Source organism: Salmo trutta, chromosome 28, assembly GCF_901001165.1.
Source record: "Salmo trutta chromosome 28, fSalTru1.1, whole genome shotgun sequence".
Classification (NCBI taxonomy): domain Eukaryota; kingdom Metazoa; phylum Chordata; class Actinopteri; order Salmoniformes; family Salmonidae; genus Salmo; species Salmo trutta.
In genome coordinates this window covers 5,174,402-5,200,112 of record NC_042984.1, presented here as the reverse complement: position 1 = coordinate 5,200,112, position 25,711 = coordinate 5,174,402, and the positions used below count along the sequence as shown (strand labels likewise).

The window sequence follows — 25,711 nt, the reverse complement described above, 5'->3', positions numbered from 1 at the left end:
CATTAACTCGGTACCGGTACCCCCCCCCCTGAATATAGCCATATTGTTATTTTGTATTTTTTTGTTACATTTTTGGTAAATATTTTCTTAACTATTTCTTTGAACTGCACTGTTAAGGGCTTGTAAGTAAGCATTTCACGGTAAGGTCTACACTTGTTGTATTCAGCACATGTGAAAAGTTTGATTTGATCCATGAATACACACCACTGAGTAAAGGTGGAGGGAATTAAGTAAAGGTCAGAATATGGTGTAACTGTAGACACACGTCCGCCACACCTTCATTTCTTTGATCTCCACCCTAAGCAAATAGCGGGTGAATATCGTGCTATTCTCATGCTTGACTTCAATGTCGGAATACATGTAGAGAGAAAAGTTCATAAAGGGAATTTACGTTCCATTTACACGCGCTTAACTCGGATAGGAAATCCTTCCTTTATGACCTGCGGAGGTCAAATAAAATTGCCACAATTGAAACACTAAAACCACACACACCTCTCCCCTTTATTTAAAGGAATGCTTTATTGAAATCCAAAACATATGACAAACCACTTTTTGTTTTAAATTTTAGCCAACATTCGCCTATCTGATCCCTTTTAATGTCTACAACTAGGCTCACGCCCTAAATAAAGCAATTATATATTCATTCGTTCATCCCGTTGAAAAAAAAAATTAACATTTGACCCAAACATGTATTTGCAGCTCAACACAAGTTACATATATGCCTTTCTCCTTGCCATGTCATAACCAGAGACAATAGAAACCTACAGTACTTAAAACGGTGTTTACTCAGGCAGCCCAATTCTGATATTTTGCCGGTAATTTGGTCTTTTGACCAATCAGATCAGATCTTTTAACAATAATTGGCCAAAATATCCGAATTAGGCTGCCTGTGAGGGCCGGTCTGTCGACACAGATAAAGACCAGTCCTGGACTAAAGTATTCTCAATGGAGATTCTCTGGGATACCAGTATCTGTACTGTTATTTTAATTTAAATGTAATATTATCTTCTGTTGTCGTCTACAACGGTTTTGTACTCGGTCATATATTTAGTTTTATGTAGACTCCAGGAAGAGTAGCTGCTGCATGTGCAACGATTTACAGATGGCACTTAAATACAAAATGACTCTTATACTCCACCCAAGAGAAGAAAAAAAAATCTAAAATACATCACCCAAGTATAACTAAAAATGAACACAAAACAGATACTTTTGTTGTAAAATACTTTAGTATAGATAAAAGGCAAAATGAACATCTAATCCCTTGGATAGAAAGACTAAAAATCAGGCAAAATAATAACAAATCTAAAGTAGGTACTTCATGTTGAAAATAACAAAAAGTGGACGGTGCTACCAAACCAACAGCAGCTGTTGAAGGTTGTGGCAGGATATCGGTTACAGCTAGTTGATCATCCGCGTTAAAAGGCTGGATTAGTCCACACTGGCTGAAACAGGAAGTGTTGGTGATCATAACAGTGACATTAGTCGGGTTCTGTGGGAGTGTATGGTGTGTGCACGAGACAAATGTATACATAATTCACGTGTGTGTGTGTGTGTGTGTGAGAGATATATATATATTATATACACATATATACACACACACACTGGGGGATTAGTTCTGGGGCATGGGGACAATTCTTCATATAATAATGTCAGAATGTCTGGACTGTATTTCACAGTAGATCATTTCAGATGTGGCACATTAGCAGTGAGCATAAAGAGTGATTTAAAAACCCTCTTCCACAAAAAAAAAATAAAAGGGGGGGGAGAGAAAAAGAAAGAACTTTTCTACCAGCAATATAAAACAATAAGAGTGAAAGAACAAGGCCAGAAGACCGTTTCTACATTCGCCAGGTAGCTATACAGCAAAGCATTGCTTCACATTCTATTCAGTGTAGAAAAATCAACTGAAGTAAATGCCCAGCAGGGTACAAAACAGAGATTGTTGTTGTAGTATTCATAGTGTTTTTATTCTTCTTTTGGACATTTTTTTTTTTTTTTTTTTTTTCGCACTCGTGTTTCCTCGAGACTCTCCATCCACCTTACCTACTGATAAATGCCGACTTGCAGTATTGTTTACAATATATCTATTCATATATATTTTACATATAGCTAAAAGTTATGTAAAAACATTATGCAAAGCAGTGTAAAATAGTTTTATAATACAAAATGGTTTAACAGTTGTTTTTTTTTTACAAGCGGTGGTGATTTGATGTGTAACCTGTTGTCCTTTGCGGTCGATTGAGATGATATGCACATGCTTTTAGTATGCGAAGAGGCTGAGGGAGATTCTAGATCGACCCTTAACCCCAGAGGCAGTTGTGTAGAGCTGAAATTGACTACATAGCGTAAGCAATCTGGCAACAAATCAGATAGGTTTAAACAATATGCTAGTGGCTCCACCTTCTCATAGGATAGGTGGAATTGTCATATTGTTTACATCTATCCAGTCCTTTCAGATCTTCACAAGGGCCTAGGAGCCAAGGGCCCCATTTAGGACTGGGCTATAGGTAACTGAGGTGGGAGGCAGTAGTGAGTAATGGCATATGGTGTGGAGGGTGATGTCACAGGTCAAGGGTCACTCAGTGATGAAGATGTCGTTGTCACAGTCCCGGTGATAAGAGCGGAAGGAGGGAGCTTCAGAAGGGTGCGTTGTCCTGAACGGGGTTAGTTGTTTCGGTCGGGGACTGGACAGCTTCTCCGTTACCTCTGGGTCCAACCACCATGTACTGAAGGACGAGGGAAGGGAAAAGAATGGTCTGGTATCAACGTGATGGTAAAATCTTCCCAGAAGTCATTTCATTCAAAAGAAGCAGTGCATCTGTTAAGAAATTTCACACTTTAAAAAAATGCCTGTGCTGCAGCACCAGTAAATTATTATTATTATTATTTTTTTAAATGTGACAAACCCTCGAGGGTGACAGCAAGCTAGAATACAATCTAACAATAACCCAAACAAGCCCGTCAGTAAATACTAGGTACAATTCTATCAACTTCCCCAGCCACGTTTTGTTTACCTGTGCTGCAGCGCAGGGACACAAATCAGCCCAACTGTGAACAGAATAGATGGCCAATCACCAGGGAGACGGTCATTAAAGAGAGAGAAAAAAATAAGTGGGTGTTTGAGAGACAGTTGAGAATAATCCAATATAAAAATAAGTAGGATACTTAAGCAATAAGGCACGAGGGGAGTGTGGTATATGGCCAATATACCACGGCTAAGGGCTGTTCTTAGGCACGACGCAACATGGAGTGCCTGGATACAGCCCTTAGCCATTGTATATTGGCCATATACCACAAACCCCCGAGGTGCCTTATTGCTATTATGAACTGGTAACCAACGTAATTAGAGCAGTAAAAATAAATGTGTCATAGCAATAGTTTATGGTCTCATATACCATGGCTTTCAGCCAATCAGCATTCAGGTCTCGAACCACTCAGTTTATAGAAGCATTTATAACCTCCAACTCATTTGTAGGGTACACTTCTTGGCAGCACAGCAAAAATATGCTGTTAGTGCACAATGCAGATACAAAAAAAAAAAAAAAAAAAACATACAAACTAGAAAAATATACTTTTCCATTTGACATGGCTTGTTGTTGGTACATTCCAGTTCAAAAATGGAGTTGTTAGGTCAGCGTCTACTAGTATAGGAGGTTGTCAAAGTTGGGTTCAGGTCCTATAGGGGATCCGCAACCAGACGTCAAAAAATTTATATATATATTTTTTTTGTAATATTGCAAGTAATAACAGATTAAACACATTTTTTGGACAAGGGATCCATGGAAAAAGTTTAGGGGGATGCAATGTTATTCTTCCACAGTTTACGTTCTTAAGCCTTAGATAAACATGGGCCTGGGAGGCTCGCAAGGGATATTGGTATCCACAATAATATATCAATGATACAATTCTTGTATTTTCCCAAATTTTAGTTTTTGAACATAAATGCACAAATTTAAAAGACGTTAGCCAGTTCTTTAGCGACATACACACACTTTAAACCTCCCATTTAGGGCTGGATGGGTCTGTGTAATTCATACATGGATAATCTATGAGCAGGATTACTGTTTCACTTCAATTAACCACAAAATAAACACTAGTTTGAAAGTGACTGTTTTCTTGAAGGTGTGCCGTGCCATTTTCCCTACATTCCCCCGAACGTGGGCCAGCCTCCAAGCAATTCAAGTTCTAGCCAATGAGCTTCGGCCCCTTGAATTTGAGTGACAGTGAGCAAGAGGCCGGCCCAGCGTTATCAAATGAGGTTGCAGGGCGGGCCCAACGGCTCAGTGGACACAGCAAAGACAGCAACGGCGTAGTACCCAATAGTCGGGGGACGACTTTGTTCGTGAGTGTTACTTTCAGAACTACTGGCTAAAAAGTATATAAAAGTATCAGAATCTAAGCTTAGACACTGACAAAACATATAGAATTACAAGAAATAAGCTTTAAAAAAAACGGCAACATTCTCTCTGATGCCAAGATGGACCCTTTTAAAATGTTATTTCTGAGACTTAGTCAGGCCATGCACTGTAGAAGTCATAGTGAAACTGCTTGTATGCGATCTTAAAGTTGTGTTCTGATGAGGGGGGACCCTGATGAATTGGCTATCAGAAGTGGTCCCCGACGCAGTACACCGACATCGTCTGCCCATGAACCACTTTTAGCTCACCTTGATGTTCCCAACTTTGTCCTCGAAAGACTTGAAGGTAGGAGAGTTTCTGCAAAACAGATATTACAAAACATTCAAGCAAAAAAATAAATACAAAATTAATTAAAAAAAAATAGTCTACACATGAGCACATAGGAATATCACTGACTAAGCAACAGCAACAAAAATACAACTTTCAGAAGTGTTCATTCACGATAGAAACCCCCGGACGCTAAAAGAACAGTCCTCTCCTATAAGGGGGTTAATTAAGGTACATTTAGAATACTAAAGATGCTCAACCACCCGATAGATTCCTTAAATCCAGGGTTAAACTGATGGCCATGACATCTTTACACATCATCTGGTCATGCGCTTGTCTTAAGAGAGTTGCTTAAAAAAAAAAAAAAAAAAAGTCAACTCTGTTTTGTGTGTGAGACTCTACAATTCTGATTACCAGCAATCTTCCAATTACAAAAGCAGAATTATTTTATTTAAAAACAACACCATCACAAACAAGACCACACAACAACTGTTCATCTAAAATGCCTAATTTCATTAAAGTGATCAATAAAATAAATAGTTAACTATAATCTTTAAACAAAAAAAAAAGTGTTGTGAGCCAATTCACCTCATCGTTGGCATACTTATCGATTGGCGGATGGAGTAGTTGCTACTTTGCAAGCGTTAAAGGAAAGGAGACAAGGAAGTGTGAGTGTTAGGAGCCAAGCGAGAGAGCGAGAGAGAGGACTCTCGACTCCAAAAGCCCGTTTCAGCATTGGGTTGCGCCATTGATGACTTTCACCATTTTGAAGTAGTCATCTAGGAGGTAATGATCACATGACCAGGTCGTCAGGAGGGATCAGCCAACATTCCCTCACTGCAGGTGACTGTAAATCACCAACCTTGGTTTTATACCTGTTCAAACACACTCCACATGACAGTGTGCACCCTTTCAGTTTGTTTACCAACTCAGAAGTAGAAGAAAAATGGACTACTTCAAAATGGAGATGGCCTCAATGGCGCTGCCCATGCTCTCACAGACGCCCTAATGAGACATACAATGTTGCTTCTTCTAACGATCTCTATGGGACAGAAAGATTAAAAGAGCACACAGCCAGTTAAACGAACACAGTTAAAGAATGTCTGCAGACAAGTCTGTGCAAGTTGAGGACACTGCCCCCTGGTGGCCACTTCAGTCAAACAATCAGATTAACAGTCATACTCATATATACAGGGAAACTGATTTCCTCCAGAATAATAATCAATAGGATATTCATGATCATAACAGCAAGAGGGATGACAAATTAGCATTCAATAAAGTAAAAAAATGAATGAACTTCTGCAGCAGAGTAGCATACAGACTAGCCGTATTTACTGGACAGATCTGCTGTAGAAGTTGATCAAGTAGCTAATTGGGATGTTTCAGGTCCCCAGCAGCAGCAGAGTACTCTTACCCAAAGGAGTTTGAGAAAGGCAGCGCTCTGTAGACCATTCGCAGCAATTAAAAAAAAAAACAGGAAAAAACATAAACAGGGGTGAGGAACAAGCAGTGGAGGGTTGAGCAGAACTAGCCTATCAGGTTGGGGGCATAGATAAGCTACTGTAGGGCAGGGTTGCAAGGAGGCCGCTTGCAGAGGAAGTGTCCTAGAGATGGCATGGCACCCAAAATTTAGTGCATCACTTTTGACCATAAGGTTCAGGTCAAAAGTAGTGCCCTGTGTAGGGAAACAGGAGCCATTTGGGACACCACCATATGTTGACATGATTTTAAAAAAGGGACAAAGAAAAAATGTACGCAGGTCAGCAATGTTTTTTGTTGTTGCCAAATCTGGCAGCAATGGTGGTTACATGTTAGATGGCATTGAACAGGGGCACATGTCATGCAGCCCTGCTGTAGGGTGTTAGGACCCATTATCAGGAAAATCACTTAGTCAGGCTTGGTGATAATGGATAGATGAAAATGACAAAAAAAACAAAAGATCAAATGAGACAAACAGAACAAGCCAAAGAAGTATTGTTGCAAGAGCGGGGGTAACGGAGCAGGAAACGCGGCTAGAGCGGGGGTAACGGAGCTGGAGACGCGGCTAGAGCGGGGGTAACGGAGCTGGAGACGCGGCTAGAACGGGGGTAACGGAGCTGGAGACGCGGCTAGAACGGGGGTAACGGAGCTGGAGACGCGGCTAGAACGGGGGTAACGGAGCTGGAGACGCGGCTAGAACGGGGGTAACGGAGCTGGAGACGCGGCTAGAACGGGGGTAACGGAGCTGGAGACGCGGCTAGAACGGGGGGTAACGGAGCTGGAGACGCGGCTAGAACGGGGGTAACGGAGCTGGAGACGCGGCTAGAACGGGGGTAACGGAGCTGGAGACGCGGCTAGAACGGGGGTAACGGAGCTGGAGACGCGGCTAGAACGGGGGGTAACGGAGCTGGAGACGCGGCTAGAACGGGGGTAACGGAGCTGGAGACGCGGCTAGAACGGGGGTAACGGAGCTGGAGACGCGGCTAGAACGGGGGTAACGGAGCTGGAGACGCGGCTAGAACGGGGGTAACGGAGCTGGAGACGCGGCTAGAACGGGGGTAACGGAGCTGGAGACGCGGCTAGAACGGGGGTAACGGAGCTGGAGACGCGGCTAGAACGGGGGTAACGGAGCTGGAGACGCGGCTAGAACGGGGGTAACGGAGCTGGAGACGCGGCTAGAACGGGGGTAACGGAGCTGGAGACGCGGCTAGAACGGGGGTAACGGAGCTGGAGACGCGGCTAGAACGGGGGTAACGGAGCTGGAGACGCGGCTAGAACGGGGGTAACGGAGCTGGAGACACGGCTAGAACGGGGGTAACGGAGCTGGAGACACGGCTAGAACGGGGGTAACGGAGCTGGAGACACGGCTAGAACGGGGGTAACGGAGCTGGAGACACGGCTAGAACGGGGGTAACGGAGCTGGAAACACGGCTAGAGCGGGGTAACGGAGCAGGAAACACGGCTAGAGCGAGGGTAACGGAGCAGGAAACACGGCTAGAGCGAGGGTAACGGAGCAGGAAACACGGCTAGAGCGAGGGTAACGGAGCAGGAAACACGGCTAGAGCGAGGGTAACGGAGCAGGAAACACGGCTAGAGCGAGGGTAACGGAGCAGGAAACACGGCTAGAGCGAGGGTAACGGAGCTGGAAACACGGCTAGAGCGAGGGTAACGGAGCTGGAAACGCGGCTAGAGCGGGGTAATGGAGCTGGAGACACGGCTAGAGCGGGGGTAACGGAGCTGGAAACACGGCTAGAACGGGGTAATGGAGCTGGAGACACGGCTAGAAAGGGGGGGTAATGCCAACATACAGTCACACACACAATGAAGTGGACTTGGAAACGTTAAAATGTTAATGAACAAGCATATTCCCAAGTTCCCTTAGATACTAGAGTTAGTATGCAATTAGGAGGGTGATTAAAGTGTAGGTGATGAATGGACAGATGGGATTATTTAACATATTTATAACATGAATGACAGTGTTGATTTGAACCATAAAAGGCATCTTCAACATAGCTGTAAAAAGTATGGCCCCAATGGCATCACCACAGCTAGTATCTACACTGAAAAAAAATATAAAGTCAACATGTAAAGTGTTGGTCCCATGTTTTCATGAACTGAAATAAAAGATCCCAGAAATGTTCCATACGGACAAAAAGCTTCTCAAAAATGTTGATGCACAAATGTGTTTACATCCCTGTTAGTGAGCATTTCTCATTTGCTAAGATAATCCATCCACCTGACAGGTGTGGCATATCAAGAAGCTGATTTAAACAGCATGATCATTACACAGGAGCACCTTGTGCTGGGGACAATAAAAGGCCACTAAAATGTGCAGATCTGTCACAGAACACAATGTCACAGATGGCTCACGTTGATGGAGCGTGCAATTGGCATGCTGACTGCAGGAATATCCACCAGAGCTGTTGCCAGAGAATTTAATGTTCATTTCTCTACCATAAGCCAACGTCGTTTTAGAGAATTTGTCAGTACGTCTAACCGGCCTCACAACCACATGTAAGGCGTTATGTGGGCGAACAGTTTGCTGACTTCAACGTTGTGAACAGAGTGACCCATGGTGGCTTTTTTAAAATTCTAGTAATTCTATTTCTATGGTTTGCCACCCTTGTTCTACAGGACGGACTGGCAGCGGCCATTTTGTGTCTTGGTCTGTACCTCATGTCTCCCAGTTTCCTGCTGAGGGCAGTGCCCATGGTGGAGAAGGCAGCAGTGGTCTTCTGTCCAGCCACAGACAGGGTCTCAGAAGTCTTCTTATACCTGTAAGGGGAGGGGGGGAGAGAGAAGAAAATAAGGGAGGGAGGGAGAGCGATGGAAGTAGGGAGAAGATGGTAGACAAAAGAGAGAGAGAGATTAGGGAATCTCCTTAGAACATGACTGAAAACCAGCCTCACTTGGTTTAGAACAGATTAAGCAGAAGGAAGTCAGCCAATAAGGAGGTAAATCACAGACAAAAGCTGCCTTTAAAAAAAAAAAAAAAAACAGGGAAGCCCAATTCTGATAGGTTTCCACTAAATTGGTCTTTTGACCAATCAGATCAGCTCCTTTGACACTTGGACAAAACATCAGAATTGGGCTGGCTGTCTGACTAATGAACAGCCATATAGGACAAATACAAGCCTGCAGAAATACAGTGGAAACAAGAGAAAAACAGCACACAGCAACAGCTTGTATCCAATACGTGACCAATGTCTCTACCAAGAACATTCAATTAAGCATTAGGCCTCCTCTCAATGGTTTGATTGAAAAGGATATTAAAATGGCTTCATTGACAGCCAGTAAGTTATAAGGGACAAAGACAGACACTGTCATGCAGTTAAGGCCTTCTCTACTGTATGCCTACATTACACTACCACCGACACCGTATGTGTTCAGTAGGGCGAGGCGGACCACCGACCCCGTGTGTGTTCAGTAGGGCGAGGCGGACCACCGACCCCGTATGTGTTCAGTAGGGCGAGGCGGACCACCGACCCCGTATGTGTTCAGTAGGGCGAGGTGGACCACCGACCCCGTGTTTAGTATTTTTAAGTTCTACAGGGTGGGTGGATCAATCGCACAACGCAGCAGCCTAAAACGATCTCTCTCTCAAAAAAAAAGGTTATTTTAGATGGTACTATAAATTGAAAACGTGCCCATAATATTTTATAATCCCATCGTATACAGATATCCCTCAACGTTTGGCTGTTAGGCCTGTACAGGGGTGGCGCTCCACCCACACACACACAGACTGAGTAGAGGTGGCGACTGTCTCTTGCGTGGCATCAATGGTTAAATCACCCTGATAGAGCAAGCATCTCTTACTAGACAGCCATTCAGTACACAAGTCTAGAGGGTCAAAGTCCGTCTTCATCCCTTAAGATTGATTTCTATTCAGACTGACCAATACAAAATAAAGGTATTGATAACGGTTTGATAAGTGAAAAACATAGTTGGAGAAACTATACAGCTAGTGGACAATCAGTGAATGATAGATTGTTACACATTGTAAAGCAGGTCAGAGAGTTTGCAGGAGATGTGATGACGAAGGCCAGTACATTCAGCTAGACTAGGCCTCCAGTAGGACAAAGAAAGAAAAAACAGCCTCAACTTCAGTCCTCAAGTAACCAACAACTTATGTTGTTGCCCCACACAAGCTATAATAATGTCGGCATGTGCAAGGCTAAGCTAAAAATGTGACATTTTGAGGGGGGGGGGGGGGGGGGGGGGGGGGACTCCAGGGCTGCAGTTGAGGAACAGGGCCCCTAAAGAACCAATAAAGAGAGAAGCTACCATCAAACCCACTGAAACCCCTCACCATCCACACACACCACCAGCCAAACAGAACAGAAGCATGGTCAGACAGAACAACTCCACCCTCTCCCTCCAAGCAAATGGAATGAACAGTCAGAAGCCCCTTTACCCCTGCTGAAACCAACGTAAACAAATAAAACAAAAAAAAATGTAATGTATATATTAACTCACGCTTCAGATTGGGCAATGTCATCCAAAGTGGCAGACGCTGTCAGATATCTACGGACACACAGTGCGACATTGAACATTTAAAAAAATAAACACTTTTTTTTTTACATGGAAGGAAAGGGCAAGTTAGAGACTTATGAAGTTTATATGAAATTGGACTTCACACACAAATTCAAAATCTTGATTAATAGTGTCACTGTTGTCACGACGTAAAAAAAAAATATATATATATTTTTTCATCTTTGGAAAAATTGCAGACGTGACAAATAACCAATTACGCAGAATTTCTAGTGCTTCGAGTACATAACAGGGGTTATACTACTCTGTGTTTAGGGATTATAACTCACTTAGTAACACGTCAAAGAGTATCCAGCATCAGATGCAGCAGATTGTTTGATAAGTCGTTCATTTAAGCACAAACCAAACAGTGCCTGAAACAAAAACATGGAATTTGTGGTATCCTGCAGATCCTGTTTGTCTGTTGCCTGGATGGAAATGAGGATGTGGCCAAGTTTCTGCCGACTAGAAAGGAAACTGGAAAGCAATACATAACATAGCTGCAGTCTTGCTAAATATAGGCCAAATAAACACTTTACTTTCTTCTACATTAGTAAATACTGATACAAAAATCAAAATGTATTTATAAAGCCCTTTCTACAAAGTGCTTATACAGAAACCCAGCCTAAAAAAACCCAAACAATGCAGATTTAGAAGCACAGTGGCTCAGAAAAACTCCCTAGAAAAAAGGCAGGAACCTAGGAAGAAACCTACATTTTTACATTTTAGTCATTTAGCAGACGCTCTTATCCAGAGCGACTTACAGTAGTGAATACATACATTTCATACATTTTTTTTCCTTCCCCGTACTGGTCCCCCGTGGGAATCGAACCCACAACCCTGGTGTTGCAAACACCATGCTCTACCAACTGAGCCACATGGGACCAAACCTAGAGAGGAAGCAGGATCTGAGAGGTGGCCAGTCCTCTTCTGGCTGTGCCGGGTGGAGATTATAAAATTTACATGGCCATTAAAGCCAGATTATTATTATTATTTGACCCTGCTGGTCATCTGTGAACAATCACAGTGGTTGTAGAGGGTGCAACAGGTCAGCACCTCAGGAGTAAAATGTCAGTTGGCTTTTCAAAATATGTCTGGTCCCAATTCAATCTCACAGGTGCACACACACACATAGCCAACTAGCTCTCTCTATTGGTGTTTCTCCCTCTCCCGCATTCCATTCCTCGCCCACACAATCCTGTTAAAACTATTTTTGTGTGCATGTATACTGAAAGGACAGTGCAAGATTGCTCACAAATAAGCCACTTACCAAGCCTGTAAATGTAGGCCTTCAGCCACATGGAAAATAAAATTTGCTGTAGCATCAGTGGTAGTGTGAGAAGGTTAGTTTTACTACCTCTTCACATAAGATGTAGGATATAAATACCGTAGCATGGAAGAGGGGAACATTAGGTCCCGTTTCTCTAGTTTTAAGCGCAAACTGCCACCAAACTAATAAGAGAAGTGTAAAAACAAATATTGGTTGTTGGCTCAGAGGATGTCACCTGAACACTGAGAAGCTTAGGGCAAGGAAGTTCCCTGCTTTATAGTATGAAATATAGCACAAGGGGAAAAATGAACTGATAGAAGACTGACAGACGTCAATGTGATGGTGAGTCATTGCTAGCTGGCTAGCTAGCTAGCGATCAGAAAGGATAATTTTGAGATGGGCCTACAGCTTTAGCTCCCTTGTAGCTCATTGGATAATCCTACACCGGTAAGGAGTAACAAATGTTTGACTGCCGACACTCTGTTCAGAGATCTCTAAGTAGTGTCGGCAGGAAATCTCGTGTTCACACAGCAATGACCTTGAAGTCGTCAGCCTCGTTAAAATACTCCAAACCAGAAGGTGGCAGTAGCGTTGTTTGGTAATACTTGTCCGTGCGTTGCTTATGGTCTAGATTGTAGCTTATAAAAACGCCAATGTAGTGGGTTCAATTCCCGGGACCACCCATACATAAAATGTATTCACAAATAAATGAAGTCGCTTTTGATAAAAGCATCTGCTAAAAAGCCGAGCATATATATAAAATAAGTAACATTTCAATGTTAGCTAGCGTCGCTAACGTTGTCATTTTGTAGAAAGCCCTAGTTGACACTAGCCAGATGGCCACAGATAGATAACTACCTAGCAAGATAAATAAACTATTCTATTCCCTCTCCATTATCCCATACTGCCAGTACCAAATGTTTAGTTAGCCAACATTAGCATATTCGCTAGCGCAACATACCGTGCCTTCAGAAAGTATTCATTACCCTTGACTTATTCCACATTTTGTTTTGTTACAGCCTGAATTCAAAACAGATTAAATAAAAATCACCCATCTACACAGAATACCCCATATTGCCAGTGAAAACATGTTTTTAGACATGTTAGCTCATTTATTGAAAATGAAATACAGAAATGTAATTTAACTGAAAAGGGTGAATTTGTCTCCAAGTGTGTTGGAAAGCAGACAACCAGGTTTTTCCTCTAGGATTTTACCTCTGCTAAGCTCTATTCTGTTTATCCTAAAAAGAACTCCATTGTCCTTTCAATGTCTGCTTTTTTTTTATTTTACCCATCTACCAATAGGTGCCCTTCTTTGCGAGTTATTAGAAAACCTCCCTGGTCTTTGTAGTTGAATACGTGTTTAAAATTCACTGCTCGACCTTACAGATAATTGTATGTGTAGGGTACAGAGAAGAGGTAGTCATTCAAAAATCATGTTAAACACAGTGAGTCCATGCAACTTATTATGTGACTTAAGCACATTTTTACTCCTGAACGTATTTAGGCCATAAAGTGGTTTAACACTTACTGACTTAAGACATAAATTTAAATAAACAATTCCCCTATGGCATTACAGGGTGTTGTGTGTAGACCAGTGACAATTTCTACCATCCCATAGCCTATACTACATATGAAGTGTGACTGGCTCACAAAATGTCCTCTCTTAGCTAGCTACCATCTCATAGCCTATATTATATATGAAGTGTGACTGGCTCAGGATATTTAACCGTGGATGAACAGACAAAATGTCCTCTCTTTTCCTTTTTGTTGTCACTCCTGTTGGCTCCCCCACGCAGGGGTTCGTGCTCTCTGATTGGGTCAAAGTCAAGTTGTTGACCACTGACAAGCATTGCTATTCTACAAGTAGAAGTGGCAGGTTCGTCACTACTGGGTCGGAACGCAGCAGGTACTTCCGTTAGAGCAAGAAAAAGGTACTTAACAGAGAGGGAGGCTGTTCTATCAGCAGTGAGATTCTCGATGCGTTTCACGCTTTAGAGTAGAGCTGGACCTACAGACCAGTTCCCAGCCTTGTATAGCAGGCTCTTGGTGCTGGTTTCCCGGGAAACAGATCAAGCCCAGTCGTGGACAAAAAAAAAAAAAAACATTGTCAATCGAGGATCAATGTATTTCTTTTCAGTGCTGAATTAGGCTGAATCTGTGTCCGGGAAACTGTCTCTTGGAGTTCTGACAGAAAGAGAACGGGTTAAGAGTTAGGCTAGACTCCAATACAACAGTTACAGCCCCCCAGGGGCACAATCTGAAAGGCATAAATTAGTGGAACATTCAGATTGAAATAAGCATCTATAAAATGTAGAACAAGACAAGCTTCTCTGACATTGTAGAATAAGGAATCATGTCAGCTCTACTAATAACTATTCAAAACTGTTCTACAACGTCTGCCTATTGAACGTGGCCCAGGGTTAACTTCGTTACAACCAGTGGTGTAGTGGAGGATAAATAACTATTCAAAACTGTTCTACAACGTCTGCCTATTGAACGTGGCCCAGGGTTAACTTCGTTACAACCAGTGGTGTCGTGGAGGATAAATGCAAGTAAGCACAGTTTAACCAGATCCATTTCTTTGGCACTACAGTTTACCCACCTTTTGAGGAAAAATGCACTGACAGTAAACAGAATTACTTTTACCCACTTGTTTTTACCACTACATCACAACACTGAAGGAAAAAAAAAGTGGCAAATTAAACTACATCTTTCTGTGACGTTAAAGCCCTCTGTATTATTAAATAACTGGCCTTTATAAAACAGATTGTCTCACGGGAGAATGGGAGTATTCACACGTAGCAGGCAGAGGAAACTAACATGCTCCCTACGGACAAAGACAGGTGTTATAACATAATAAAAATGGTGAGATACAGCAGCTATGTCACTAAAGTTCTGAGCAGAGAGAGAGGGGGGAGGGAGCGCAAACACACTAGTTGCAGGCGACAGGTGGCGATCGATTGAGCAGTAAAACAGGAGACACTCACAACTCTGAACCGGTAACTTTCTCATTCCACTCGCCAAGTTTCCCAGTGGTTCTGACATAGCTAGAAAACAGAGACTGTGGTTAGAGATGTACAGCTCAGCGGTGTGCCCCGGGTTAGCCGTCTGTCTGTCGCCTGATTCATGCTATAGGGTAGATTCAAACCGTAAACGTGCTGGCTCAGATCATTTTCTATTCACCTTGTCATTTCCAGAACGGTTCCAGAAAGGTAACCAGGCTAGCACAGCCCGACCCTATAGTAAGAGTCAAGCATTTGTAAGAGGCTTACCGTAATTTCCGGACTATAAGCCGCTACTTTTCCCCCCCACGCTTTGAACCCTCGCGGCTTAAACAATGACGCGGCTAATATATGGATTTTTCCCACTTTCAATTAAAAAATAAATAAAATAAAAACACATTCTGTGACGTGCTCAGTTTTTTGGCGGCATGAAGCTTTCATTAGACCAATGAAGTTGCCGAACGGGTTAAGGTCAAACAACTTTTTTGTTTACTGTTTAGATTAAATCGAGCGCTCTCAAACTTCCCATCATTCTGATTACGGTAGTCATTTTGTCACCCTCATCATGGCAAAGACACGGAGAAATGCATATGATGCAGCTTTCAAGTTGAAGGCGATTGATCTGGCTGTTGGAAAAGGAAATAGAGCTGCTGCACGGGAGCTTGGTCTGGAGCAATGACTTTCTTGGTAGGCTACTGTTTACTGCTAATTTTTTATTACAAGCCGTGTTTCGTTAAAGCCTATTTATTTTTTGTTACAAGCCGTGTTTCGTTAAAGCCTGTGTAAAGTTAATTTGTTTCAATGTACCGGTAGGTTGTTTACGAGTGCAAGGGCGAATTGAGTTACTGCACACGTGAACTTCAGAGTAGGCGTTCCCTAAAAGGAAATATGAAGTGTATTTCCTTTACTCCCATTTTCCCCACTCCTAGCTCATACTTGGCTCTGCCCACTAGGACTCCTTTACTCCCATTTTCCCCACTCCTAGCTCATACTTGGCTCTGCCCACTAGGACTCCTTTACTCCCATTTTCCCCACTCCTAGGTCATACTTGGCTCTGCCCACTAGGACTCCTTTACTCCCATTTTCCCCACTCCTAGCTCATACTTGGCTCTGCCCACTAGGACTCCTTTACTCCCATTTTCCCCACTCCTAGCTCATACTTGGCTCTGCCCACTAGGACTCCTTTACTCCCATTTTCCCCACTCCTAGCTCATACTTGCGTCTGCCCACTAGGACTCCTTTACTCCCATTTTCCCCACTCCTATCTCATACTTGGCTCTGCCCACTAGGACTCCTTTACTCCCATTTTCCCCACTCATACTTGGCTCTGCCCACTAGGACTCCTTTACTCCCATTTTCCCCACTCCTAGCTCATACTTGGCTCTGCCCACTAGGACTCCTTTACTCCCATTTTCCCCACTCCTAGCTCATACTTGGCTCTGCCCACTAGGACTCCTTTACTCCCATTTTCCCCACTCCTAGCTCATACTTGGCTCTGCCCACTAGGACTCCTTTACTCCCATTTTCCCCACTCCTAGCTCATACTTGGCTCTGCCCACTAGGACTCCTTTACTCCCATTTTCCCCACTCCTAGCTCATACTTGGCTCTGCCCACTAGGACTCCTTTTCTCCCATTGAAAAAAAACAACAGGTTTTATCTTCAGCCATTAAAATCAGTTACAATGACTCATACTGAAAATTTAAAAACATTAAAAAGAACTTTCACCCTTCTATTTTGACTTGGTTAAAAAAACAACAAAGGATTTGAACATGATTATTTTTAAAGGGTCTTCTACTTACGCATTGGAGGTCTGGACATCCTGCCATCCCTTGGTGATGTTCTGTTTGAGCTCGTTGAGGGGGCTCAGCCCCAGCTTCCTCTTCAGATCAGCAGAATGTTTCTCTTTGGCCAGGAGCACCTGTCTCAGGGTGTTGATCTCCTCCTCCACCTGACAGCAACACACAGGAGAGGTCAGAGGTCAATTCCTGCCCCCCCCCCCCCCAGTGTCTGTCATGTGTGGTTAACTGAAGAGACATTCTTCTTGGGTGAATAGTCTCAAAGTATGCAAACTACATTGAACAAAAATATAAAATGCAACAATTTCAAAGATTTTAACTGAGTTACAGTTCACATAAGGACATCAGTCAATTGAAATAAATTAGGCTCTAATCTACGGATTTCCCATGAATAGAAAGACATGCATATGTTGGTCAAAGATGCGTCGTGGATCAGAAAACCAGTCAGTATCTGGTGTGACCACCATTTGCCTCATGCAGTGCAACACATCTCCTTCACATAGAATTGATCAGGCTGTTGATTGTGGCCTGTGGAATATTGTCCCACTCCTCTTCAATGGCTGTGCGAAGTTGCTGGATATTGGCAGGAACTAGAACACGCTGTTGTACACAACTATCCAGAGCATCCCAAACATGCTCAACGGGTGACATGTCTGGTGAGTATGCAGGCCATGAAAGAACTGGGACATTTTTTAGCTTCCAGGAATTGTGTACAGATCCTTATGACATGAAGCCATGCATTATCATGCTGAAACATTAGGCGATGGTGGTGGATGAATGGCACGACAACGAGCCTCAGGATCTCATCATGGTATCTCTCTATACATTCAAATTGCCATCGATAAAATGCAATGATGTTGGTCGTCTGTAGCTTATTCCTGCCCATACCATAACCCCACCATGGGGTACTCTGTTCACAACGTTGACATCAGCGAACCGCTCACCCACACCATGCCATACTTGTTTTGCCCAATATGACTCATTTGTTCCCATTGGAAAGGACAGGCTGTGGTCTATCTTAGATATAAAAATCTTTGGTGCAACTGTGTAATGATCATGCCGTTTAATCAGCTTATTGATATGCCACTTCCTGTCAGGTGGATGGACTATCTTGGCAAAGGAGAAATACTAACAGGGATGTAAACAAATTTCTGCCCAATTTTTTTTTATTTTTTTTATTTTTTTTTTAAATTTGTGCGTAAGGAACATTTCTGGGATCTTTTATTTCAGCTCATGAAACATGGGACCAACACTTTACATGTTGTGTTTATAGTTTTGTTCAGTGTCACCATTGCCTGAAAAGGAGTTCCTCAAAATGTTTGTCGAATGGATTATTAGTAAACCAAACTCGAGGGACAACAGGACCTACATTGGTGAACTCAGACCAACAGACAGGACGACAGAGACAGACAGATGAAGACACAGGACCCTAGCTTGGCTAGTTGAGTGTGGAGCTCCTCTGCCTCCTCCGTGAGCCCTGGGGGCAGCATGTTCATGGCTGCTACGCCCATGGCTACCTCGAACCTTAACCCCAACAGACAGGACAACAGGGCCTACCTTGCCTAGCTCAGAGTAGAGCTCCTCGGCCTCTTCCTCTGTGAGCCCCGGAGGCAGCGTGTTGACGGCTGCTACGCCCGTGGCTCCCCCTTCCATGGAGACACCCGACAGGGAGTCCACTCCTCCTGTGGGGCCCAGGCCCTTGTTGGGGGAGTTCAGGTTGATGTCTGGTTCAAGAGAGAGAGAAAGTGGGGGCATGCTGGGATGAGTGTAGAAGGCCTTGAATTGATTGAAGTGTTAACGGCATCAACAGTAAGAGCACTAGACACCTGCATCTTCACCGATTATGTCTTTAGTCACAACTAGCTAGGTTTCCATGGTGACAGAACTTCATATGAATATTCAACAAACAAAAAAATGTAAATGCTCATTTTCCCCACCAGAGATGTTTCAATCAATTTGACTTGTTGCAGATCAAAGGATGTGCGTGATGACATATTTTTATGTGCACTAACTTTTGCGGTTGAATAAAATATAGAAAGTCAAATGGGGTTTCCATCGCATTGTTGTGTTATATAGGGAATGTGCCCAGTCTAGTCTTGGCACGTTGGCTCTAGTCAACAGCTCGCAGATTAGGTTTTTAAAACGAGGCAAGTCAAGAATAAATTCTTATTTTACAATGACGGCCTACCCCCCATTTCAGCTTTTCATTTATAATTAATTTGTAGAAATGTATGAAAAACACAATTCCACTTTGACATTATGGGGTAATAGGTGTAGACCAGTGACATAAAATATATTTCTAAATTCAGGCTAACAGCAAGATGTGGAAAAGTCAAGGTGTAAATTCGCTCCGAAGGCACAATCATCACGTGACCTCCAAGTGTACTTCGGCATGATGGTTATTATATCAATATTTGCGCATAGATATTTCCGCCACCATTTCACTGAATAAACGATCCCACCTTGCCTAAGGCATTCTGTTTTGTTGACATTTCGAAAGTTCACAGACAAATTTGCTGTTTCTATCAGGCCTGTCGTGACTTTTTATCCGGCGTACTCTCATAAAAAAAGGTTGGATGGAAACCTGGTTACAGGAAGCTACAGAAATGGATAAGGAGATTGAAACAGTGACACAATGTAAGAAAGGGCTTAGTGCCGTCAAAAGCAGAAGACTCCAGGGGGAGAGTGAGGATAATAACACAGTTAGGCCTAAACGTTCTTCTAAGAAGAACTAGCCAGAAGAACTGCCCACCACGGAAGCAGCAGCCTTTTAAATGGCCATTAGTGTCTCTCTATCCGTTGAGTGAACTGGGCTAAGCTAGAGTCCCAAAATGGCACCCTATTCCCTACATAGTGCACTACATATAGGCAATAGGGTGCAATTTAGGACACAAAGAGTAAACACTTTTTTTTGTTGTTACATGATTCCATATGTTTTATTTCATAGTTTTGATGTCTGTCTTCACTATTATGTTCAGCTGGGTTTTTTTGCAAAAAAATTCAATAAACCTGTTTTTGCTTTATCATTATGGGGTGTTGTGTGTAGATTGAAGAGACATTTGTTTTTAAAATCCATTTAGAACAAGGCTGTAATGTACAAAATGTAGGGGAAAAAATTCAAGGTGTCTGAATACACTGTGTATATATAATACATTACACTTATAACATTTTTGGTACAATTTCATAAAATGCCGACAGATAATTTGTTTGTTTGACATGGTGGAATCTGTCTATAAAATGTATTATGCGACAAATGGCGGTGGAAATGTCTTTACGTGCCAAATATTAATATATTATATTAATATATTATTCATATAATAACCACATGAAAGTAAACTTTTGATGGAAACACATTGTACCGAATAAAAACCTTAAGGTGATTGTGTACACTACGTCAGCACACACTGATTTTTATCCACAACAAGTCTGTTGTTTGGTGGAAACACACCACTGGTGGGAAAATGAGCATATTTTCTTTATGCAGATTTTAAAAAAATATTTCCGTGGAAATCTGTCGCCAACTGGATGGAAAGCTAGCTAGTGATTGACCTTTTTTTTTGTGCCACTTCCCCTTCGGACAAGTAAGACAGATTTTTAACACAGTGCTATAGGAGTCACTACAGACCCTGGTTCGATCCCGAGCTGTATCACAACTGGCCGTGATCGTGAGTATCATAGGGCGGTGCACAATTGGCCTAGCGTCGTTAGGGGAGGGTTTGGCCAGGGTAGGCCATCATTGTAAAATAAGAATTTGTTCTTAGCTGACTTGCCTAGTTAAAAAAAATTATATTTATACTTGTCCCAACAACAACAAAAAAGGTCTGTAACACCATTTTACATCATTCTATTATGCAAGGAACCACAAAATTGTTCACCATAGAGAATCAGAAATTTAGGCTGCACTGCCTATTGGCTTCTTAGCATATTCAAGCCAGTCTCAAAACAACACCGCCCCTTTAAGGCTCTCCTGGAGGATGATTGGCCATCCTTGGTAGCCTATATTATATTACAATTATAACCAAATATGTGTATGTTCTTATAAAATAACTACCTCCAGGGCTCGAAATTTAGGTCCCCGTCGTCCTTGGGTCTACGGTTAAAAAAAAAAAAAGACAATGGGACAGACTCTGGGACGACAGATCCAAAATTCATACACCCACTACACAGAATTAAACATTTTTAAATTAAGCAATGAAACCGATGCAATGGCTCAGACCGTTTAGAATGTTAATAGTTTCACTTCTTCATATTACCAGCTCAACAGTAAGAACGTCGCTGGAGGCTACGCGCAAATGTTCCAAAATGCAATTAGCGCAACACATACCGTTCTCAAAATGATCACCGTTCTCAAAATGATCACCGCACATGTGCGCGGGTTTCATGTGACATATGAAAATATCCGTTAGAAATTCAGTTTACACCCCTTCGTCTGGGATTGGTCAACAGTACTACTCTTAGTTGGAGTGGGAACATTAAGTGTTTATGTTCATTCAACGAGAGACGACTAGTTTTCCATGCACATTTTTTCACTTGAGAAATACCGCACCAAACATCTTAGTGAGATGTAAAATTGCGCCACTTAAGACCTCTTCGGAAAAGCGTCAAATTGAATGACCGCTTTCTTGATTTATCTTGGATTAATTCGGCCTATTTTGAGAAACCGTTTCTGGCAGGGTTGTTGTTACGGTGACTCAAGCGAGACAAACAGTAATATTGCAGTTTTTCCCCCCTAGTTTTTTAATTGAAGGTCTTAATAGGCTGACCACGCCGCTCGCGTTGCAAAATAAATTTAGAAATCTTTGTTATTCAATTATTGCACCCACACTGCTCACGCGCACCAACTAGCGTCTGCGTTGCCAAGAGCTAAAATAGAACTTCTTTCCATTTCTGACGCAGATCGCACTGCAAGTCCTGCCTCTCCCATCTCCTCATTGGTTTATAGAAGCAGGTACCCACGTGCCATCTCCTCATTGGTTATACCCACGTGGGTAATTGAAAGACAAACTGTGTTGCCGGTCGATGTGGTAATACTATGACAGTTTAGATGCCAATCACCATATAAGTTCAAAGATGAAAAAGCCGGGAAGGAGGAGAGATGACTAGAAACGATTCGGTTGACCGTTTTATGTGTGGATTAATTGTCGGAGTAGAGGACCTTGTGCATTTCTGGTAAAATAACAACTCAATGTTTATATCCCAAGACAAATTAGCTAGCAAACAGCAAGCTAGCTAAATAGGACAAATTAGCTAGCACGTGCAAGCTAGCTAAATAGGACAAATTAGCTAGCAAACAGCAAGCTAACTAGCTAAATTGCCATAAATGTTTAATACTTTTTTAAAAATTTAAACATATAGAATACAACCACCAAATCCCCCATTTCTGTTGCTCTGCCTCAGTGAGATTGTTAGTATTTCACCACCCTGGTGGAAGGAACGCAGTTGTACACGTTAAGCCTTTCCAGAGGACATTATTACAAGTATCAACCGATGGGGACAATGTTGTTGTTAGCAAAATCGTGACCAGTTACTCAACTCAACTCCGCCTTGATAAGAGAACAAAGTTGAGCGTTCCTCAGCTAGGAGCAAACCGAACCTATATATGCGGATGCCTTTAGAGGGAAATACATCTAACCACTAAGCTAACTAACATTATGTAACGTTAGCTAATCAAACAATTCGATAGCTAGGCTAAATGCCACCGCCCTGGCATAATTGCCCCCCCCCCCCCTCACGGTGATATCAGGGAGGGGACTGTGGATCAGTCTCCCTTCGTCTCGCCGTTAGTCGCACGCAGTCTCAGCAACACTGGCCCGATTTTGAAGAAACTTGAGCGATTGTTGAGTCTTGCCATAGAGATCACGCATTTAACAAAATAACACTGATTGACCCAAGGCGGGTGCTATAGATCCGGCATTTAACAAAATTACACTGATTGACCCATGGAGGGGTGCTATAGTAATTCACTGAAATGTGTTAGTCAGACCAGAGGAGAAGAGGCAAAGCGAGAGGGATAACTTGGCCCAAAATCTGTCTTCTCCAGCAGGTGGCGTTTTTATTTTAATTGGCACATGACATGAACTACAGGGAGTGTATATGCTACTGGTACACAGGCTAACTGGATTCCATATTTTTTTTTAAGACATTTATTTGCCATTAGTGCAGACACTTGAGTATCTGGTCAACATAATAGATCTGTGGTCACACGCGATAACTCAATGGCCCAGTGGGGGGCGCTACATCATCGTTCGTGGGTTATGACATGTTCACTGTACTGTTGTTGCCTTGTTGGTCATTGGGAACACAGCCAAGGTGTGTCACTCAGTTGAACTATATCAGCTGGCAAGCTTACAAACGAGTTAACCAACCATCCTGGCTGCGTTCTCGTCTAGCCAGTTACGTTAACTAGCAAGCAAAGTAGCCTTTGTTTACAAAAAAAAAAGATACGAGCCATTAAAAAAAGCTAATTGAATAATCGCATAACTATAAAAAAAAAACAAAAAAAACATTTCAACGAGATAATTGATAGGTGACTAAATTAAATGAGTTTAACAAAGATATTTAATCACAGTAACTCGATCTCTGCCCTCCTTTCCCCTTCCTATGACATTTCCAGAAGAACGGCTGTTGCTGCTTCGGGCCCCCCAAGTTGCGTTCATATCCAATACACAATCACGAACAAGAATTAATAATAACTTCCCCCCCCCCCCCCCTAAACCAACGGCCAGCTGGCAAATATGTCTTAAATTCAACAATTGTATCAGTCATTTACGTTACCTTGACCAACGGGGTCCATGGCGTCGAATGAGCTGAGTGTTTTGAGCGAGAACGACGTTAGCTAGTAATGGAGAAAAGGGTGGTGGCTAGCGAGCTAGCAGTGCCAATCAATCAATGGAAAACCTGAGAACGTCTGGAGTGACAGTACTCAACAATAAACAACCTCATTCGTCGAGGGAGACGGATAAAATAACAGGTAGTTACTCGACTCCAATAATAAAGCCACCTCAGCTCGATGATGAACTTTCAGCTTGCGCCTTTTCCGGCGTCTGTGGATGACGTGTTCCAACGCGTCACCAAGGCGTCACTCGTTAACACAGTCATAACGTCATAAACCCCCGCCCATTTCTACAATTTTATCTCCTTATAATTTGATTTTAAACCTAACCATAACCTTAACCACACTGATAACATTATGCCTAACCCTAACCTACAATTAAGACCAAAAAGCTCATTTTTTTTTGTTTTATTTATTATTTTCGAGCCAAATTTGACTTTGTGGCTATGGTAACTAGTGGAAACCCCATTTTTTTTTACAGCTTCTTCTTTTTATTCTAATCAAATGTTTTATTGTTCGCATACACATATTTATCTGATGTTATTGCGGGACAATGCTTGTGTTCTGAGTTCCGACAGTGTAGTAATGTCTAACAATTTACAACAATACACACAACTCTATAAGTAAAATAATGGAACTAAGAAATATATAAATATTAGGACCAGCAATGTCGGAGTCCGGAGTATATACATGTATGTACATATATAAACAGTGCCTTCGGAAAGTATTCAGACCCCTTGACTTTTTCCACATTTTGTTACATTACAGCCTTATTCTAAAACTGCTAATTGTCCCCCCCCCCCCCTCAATACCCCATAATGACAAAGCAAAAACAGGTTTTAAGACATTTAAAAAAATATATATAATTTTTTTTTAAACGGAAATATCACATTTACATAGGTATTCAGACCCTTTACTCAATACTTTGTTGAAGAACCTTTGGCAGCGATTACAGCATTGAGTCTTCTTGGGTATGACGATACAAGCTTGGCACACCTGTATTTGGGGAGTTTCTCCCATTCTTCTCTGCAGATCCTCTCAAGCTCTGTCAGGTTACACAGGGAGTGTTGCTGCACAGCTATTTTCAGGTCTCTCCAGAGATGTTCGATTGGGTTTAAGTCCAGGCTCTGGCTGGGCCACTCAAGGACATTCAGAGACTTGTCCCGAAACCACTCCTGCATTGTCTTGGCTGTGTGCTTAGGGTCGTTGTCCTGTTGGAAGGTGAACCTTCGCCCCCAGTCTGAGGTCCTGAGCGCTCTGGAGCAGGTTTTCATCAAGGATCTCTCTGTACTGATCTTTCAGTCGATCCTGACTAGTCTCCCAGTCTCTGTTCATCTTTCCCTCGATCCTGACTATTCTCCCAGTCTCTGTTCATCTTTCCCTCAATCCTGACTAGTCTCCCGGTCTCTGTTCATCTTTCCCTCGATCCTGACTAGTCTCCCAGTCTCTGTTCATCTTTCCCTCGATCCTGACTAGTCTCCCGGTCTCTGTTCATCTTTCCCTCGATCCTGACTAGTCTCCCAGTCTCTGTTCATCTTTCCCTCGATCCTGACTAGTCTCCCAGTCTCTGTTCATCTTTCCCTCGATCCTGACTAGTCTCCCAGTCTCTGTTCATCTTTCCCTCGATCCTGACTAGTCTCCCAGTCTCTGTTCATCTTTCCCTCGATCCTGACTAGTCTCCCAGTCCCTGCCTCTGAAAAACAACCCCACAGCATGATGCTGAGAAGTCTCCCAGACCAAGGCCCTTCTCCCCTGATAGCTCAGTTTGGTGGAGTGACCAGCTCTAGGAAGTATCTTGGTGGATCCAAACTTCTTCCATTTAATAATGATGGAGGCGGAGCACGTGATGCCGCGGAGCTGAACAGACGTTGACAAACCCGAAGCTCATCAAAGTTATCCTATTATTATTATTATTATTACCTAAATAACAAACGTTGAAACAATATTACTAACATCGGCTGATAAATTGTCAAGTACTTACCTTCCCAAAGAGCCATGGATCTCCGACCCGAGAGGCAAGAAGGATGACCAAAACGTCGTTGAAATCCCAAGATAACGCCACAGCTAGCACAAGTTTAGCATTAGCCCTCATAACTCAGATGACAGTTCCAGA

At 42.6% G+C, this 25,711-nt stretch overlaps 1 protein-coding gene across 21 annotated transcripts; it reads right to left on the bottom strand.

The window, feature by feature from the left end:
* Positions 1–500: 500 nt before the first annotated feature.
* Positions 501–23,831, bottom strand: tpd52l2b (tpd52 like 2b). Of its 21 annotated transcripts, none has more exons than XM_029718352.1 (11): positions 23,541–23,831; positions 18,324–18,490; positions 16,770–16,918; positions 14,955–15,014; positions 10,641–10,688; positions 8,838–8,939; positions 6,100–6,126; positions 5,274–5,318; positions 4,667–4,715; positions 3,015–3,048; positions 501–2,726 (listed from the first exon to the last, which is right to left on the bottom strand). In XM_029718352.1, exons 1-10 carry the CDS (start codon positions 23,557–23,559, stop codon positions 3,040–3,042), a joined length of 675 nt encoding a protein of 224 aa, XP_029574212.1. In that variant the 5' UTR covers positions 23,560–23,831; the 3' UTR covers positions 501–2,726; positions 3,015–3,039. The 21 variants fall into 21 exon arrangements, with proteins under 21 accessions (XP_029574212.1, XP_029574213.1, XP_029574203.1 ...); XM_029718353.1 differs by having other exon boundaries at positions 5,274–5,315; XM_029718343.1 differs by lacking the exon at positions 3,015–3,048.
* Positions 23,832–25,711: the final 1,880 nt, after the last annotated feature.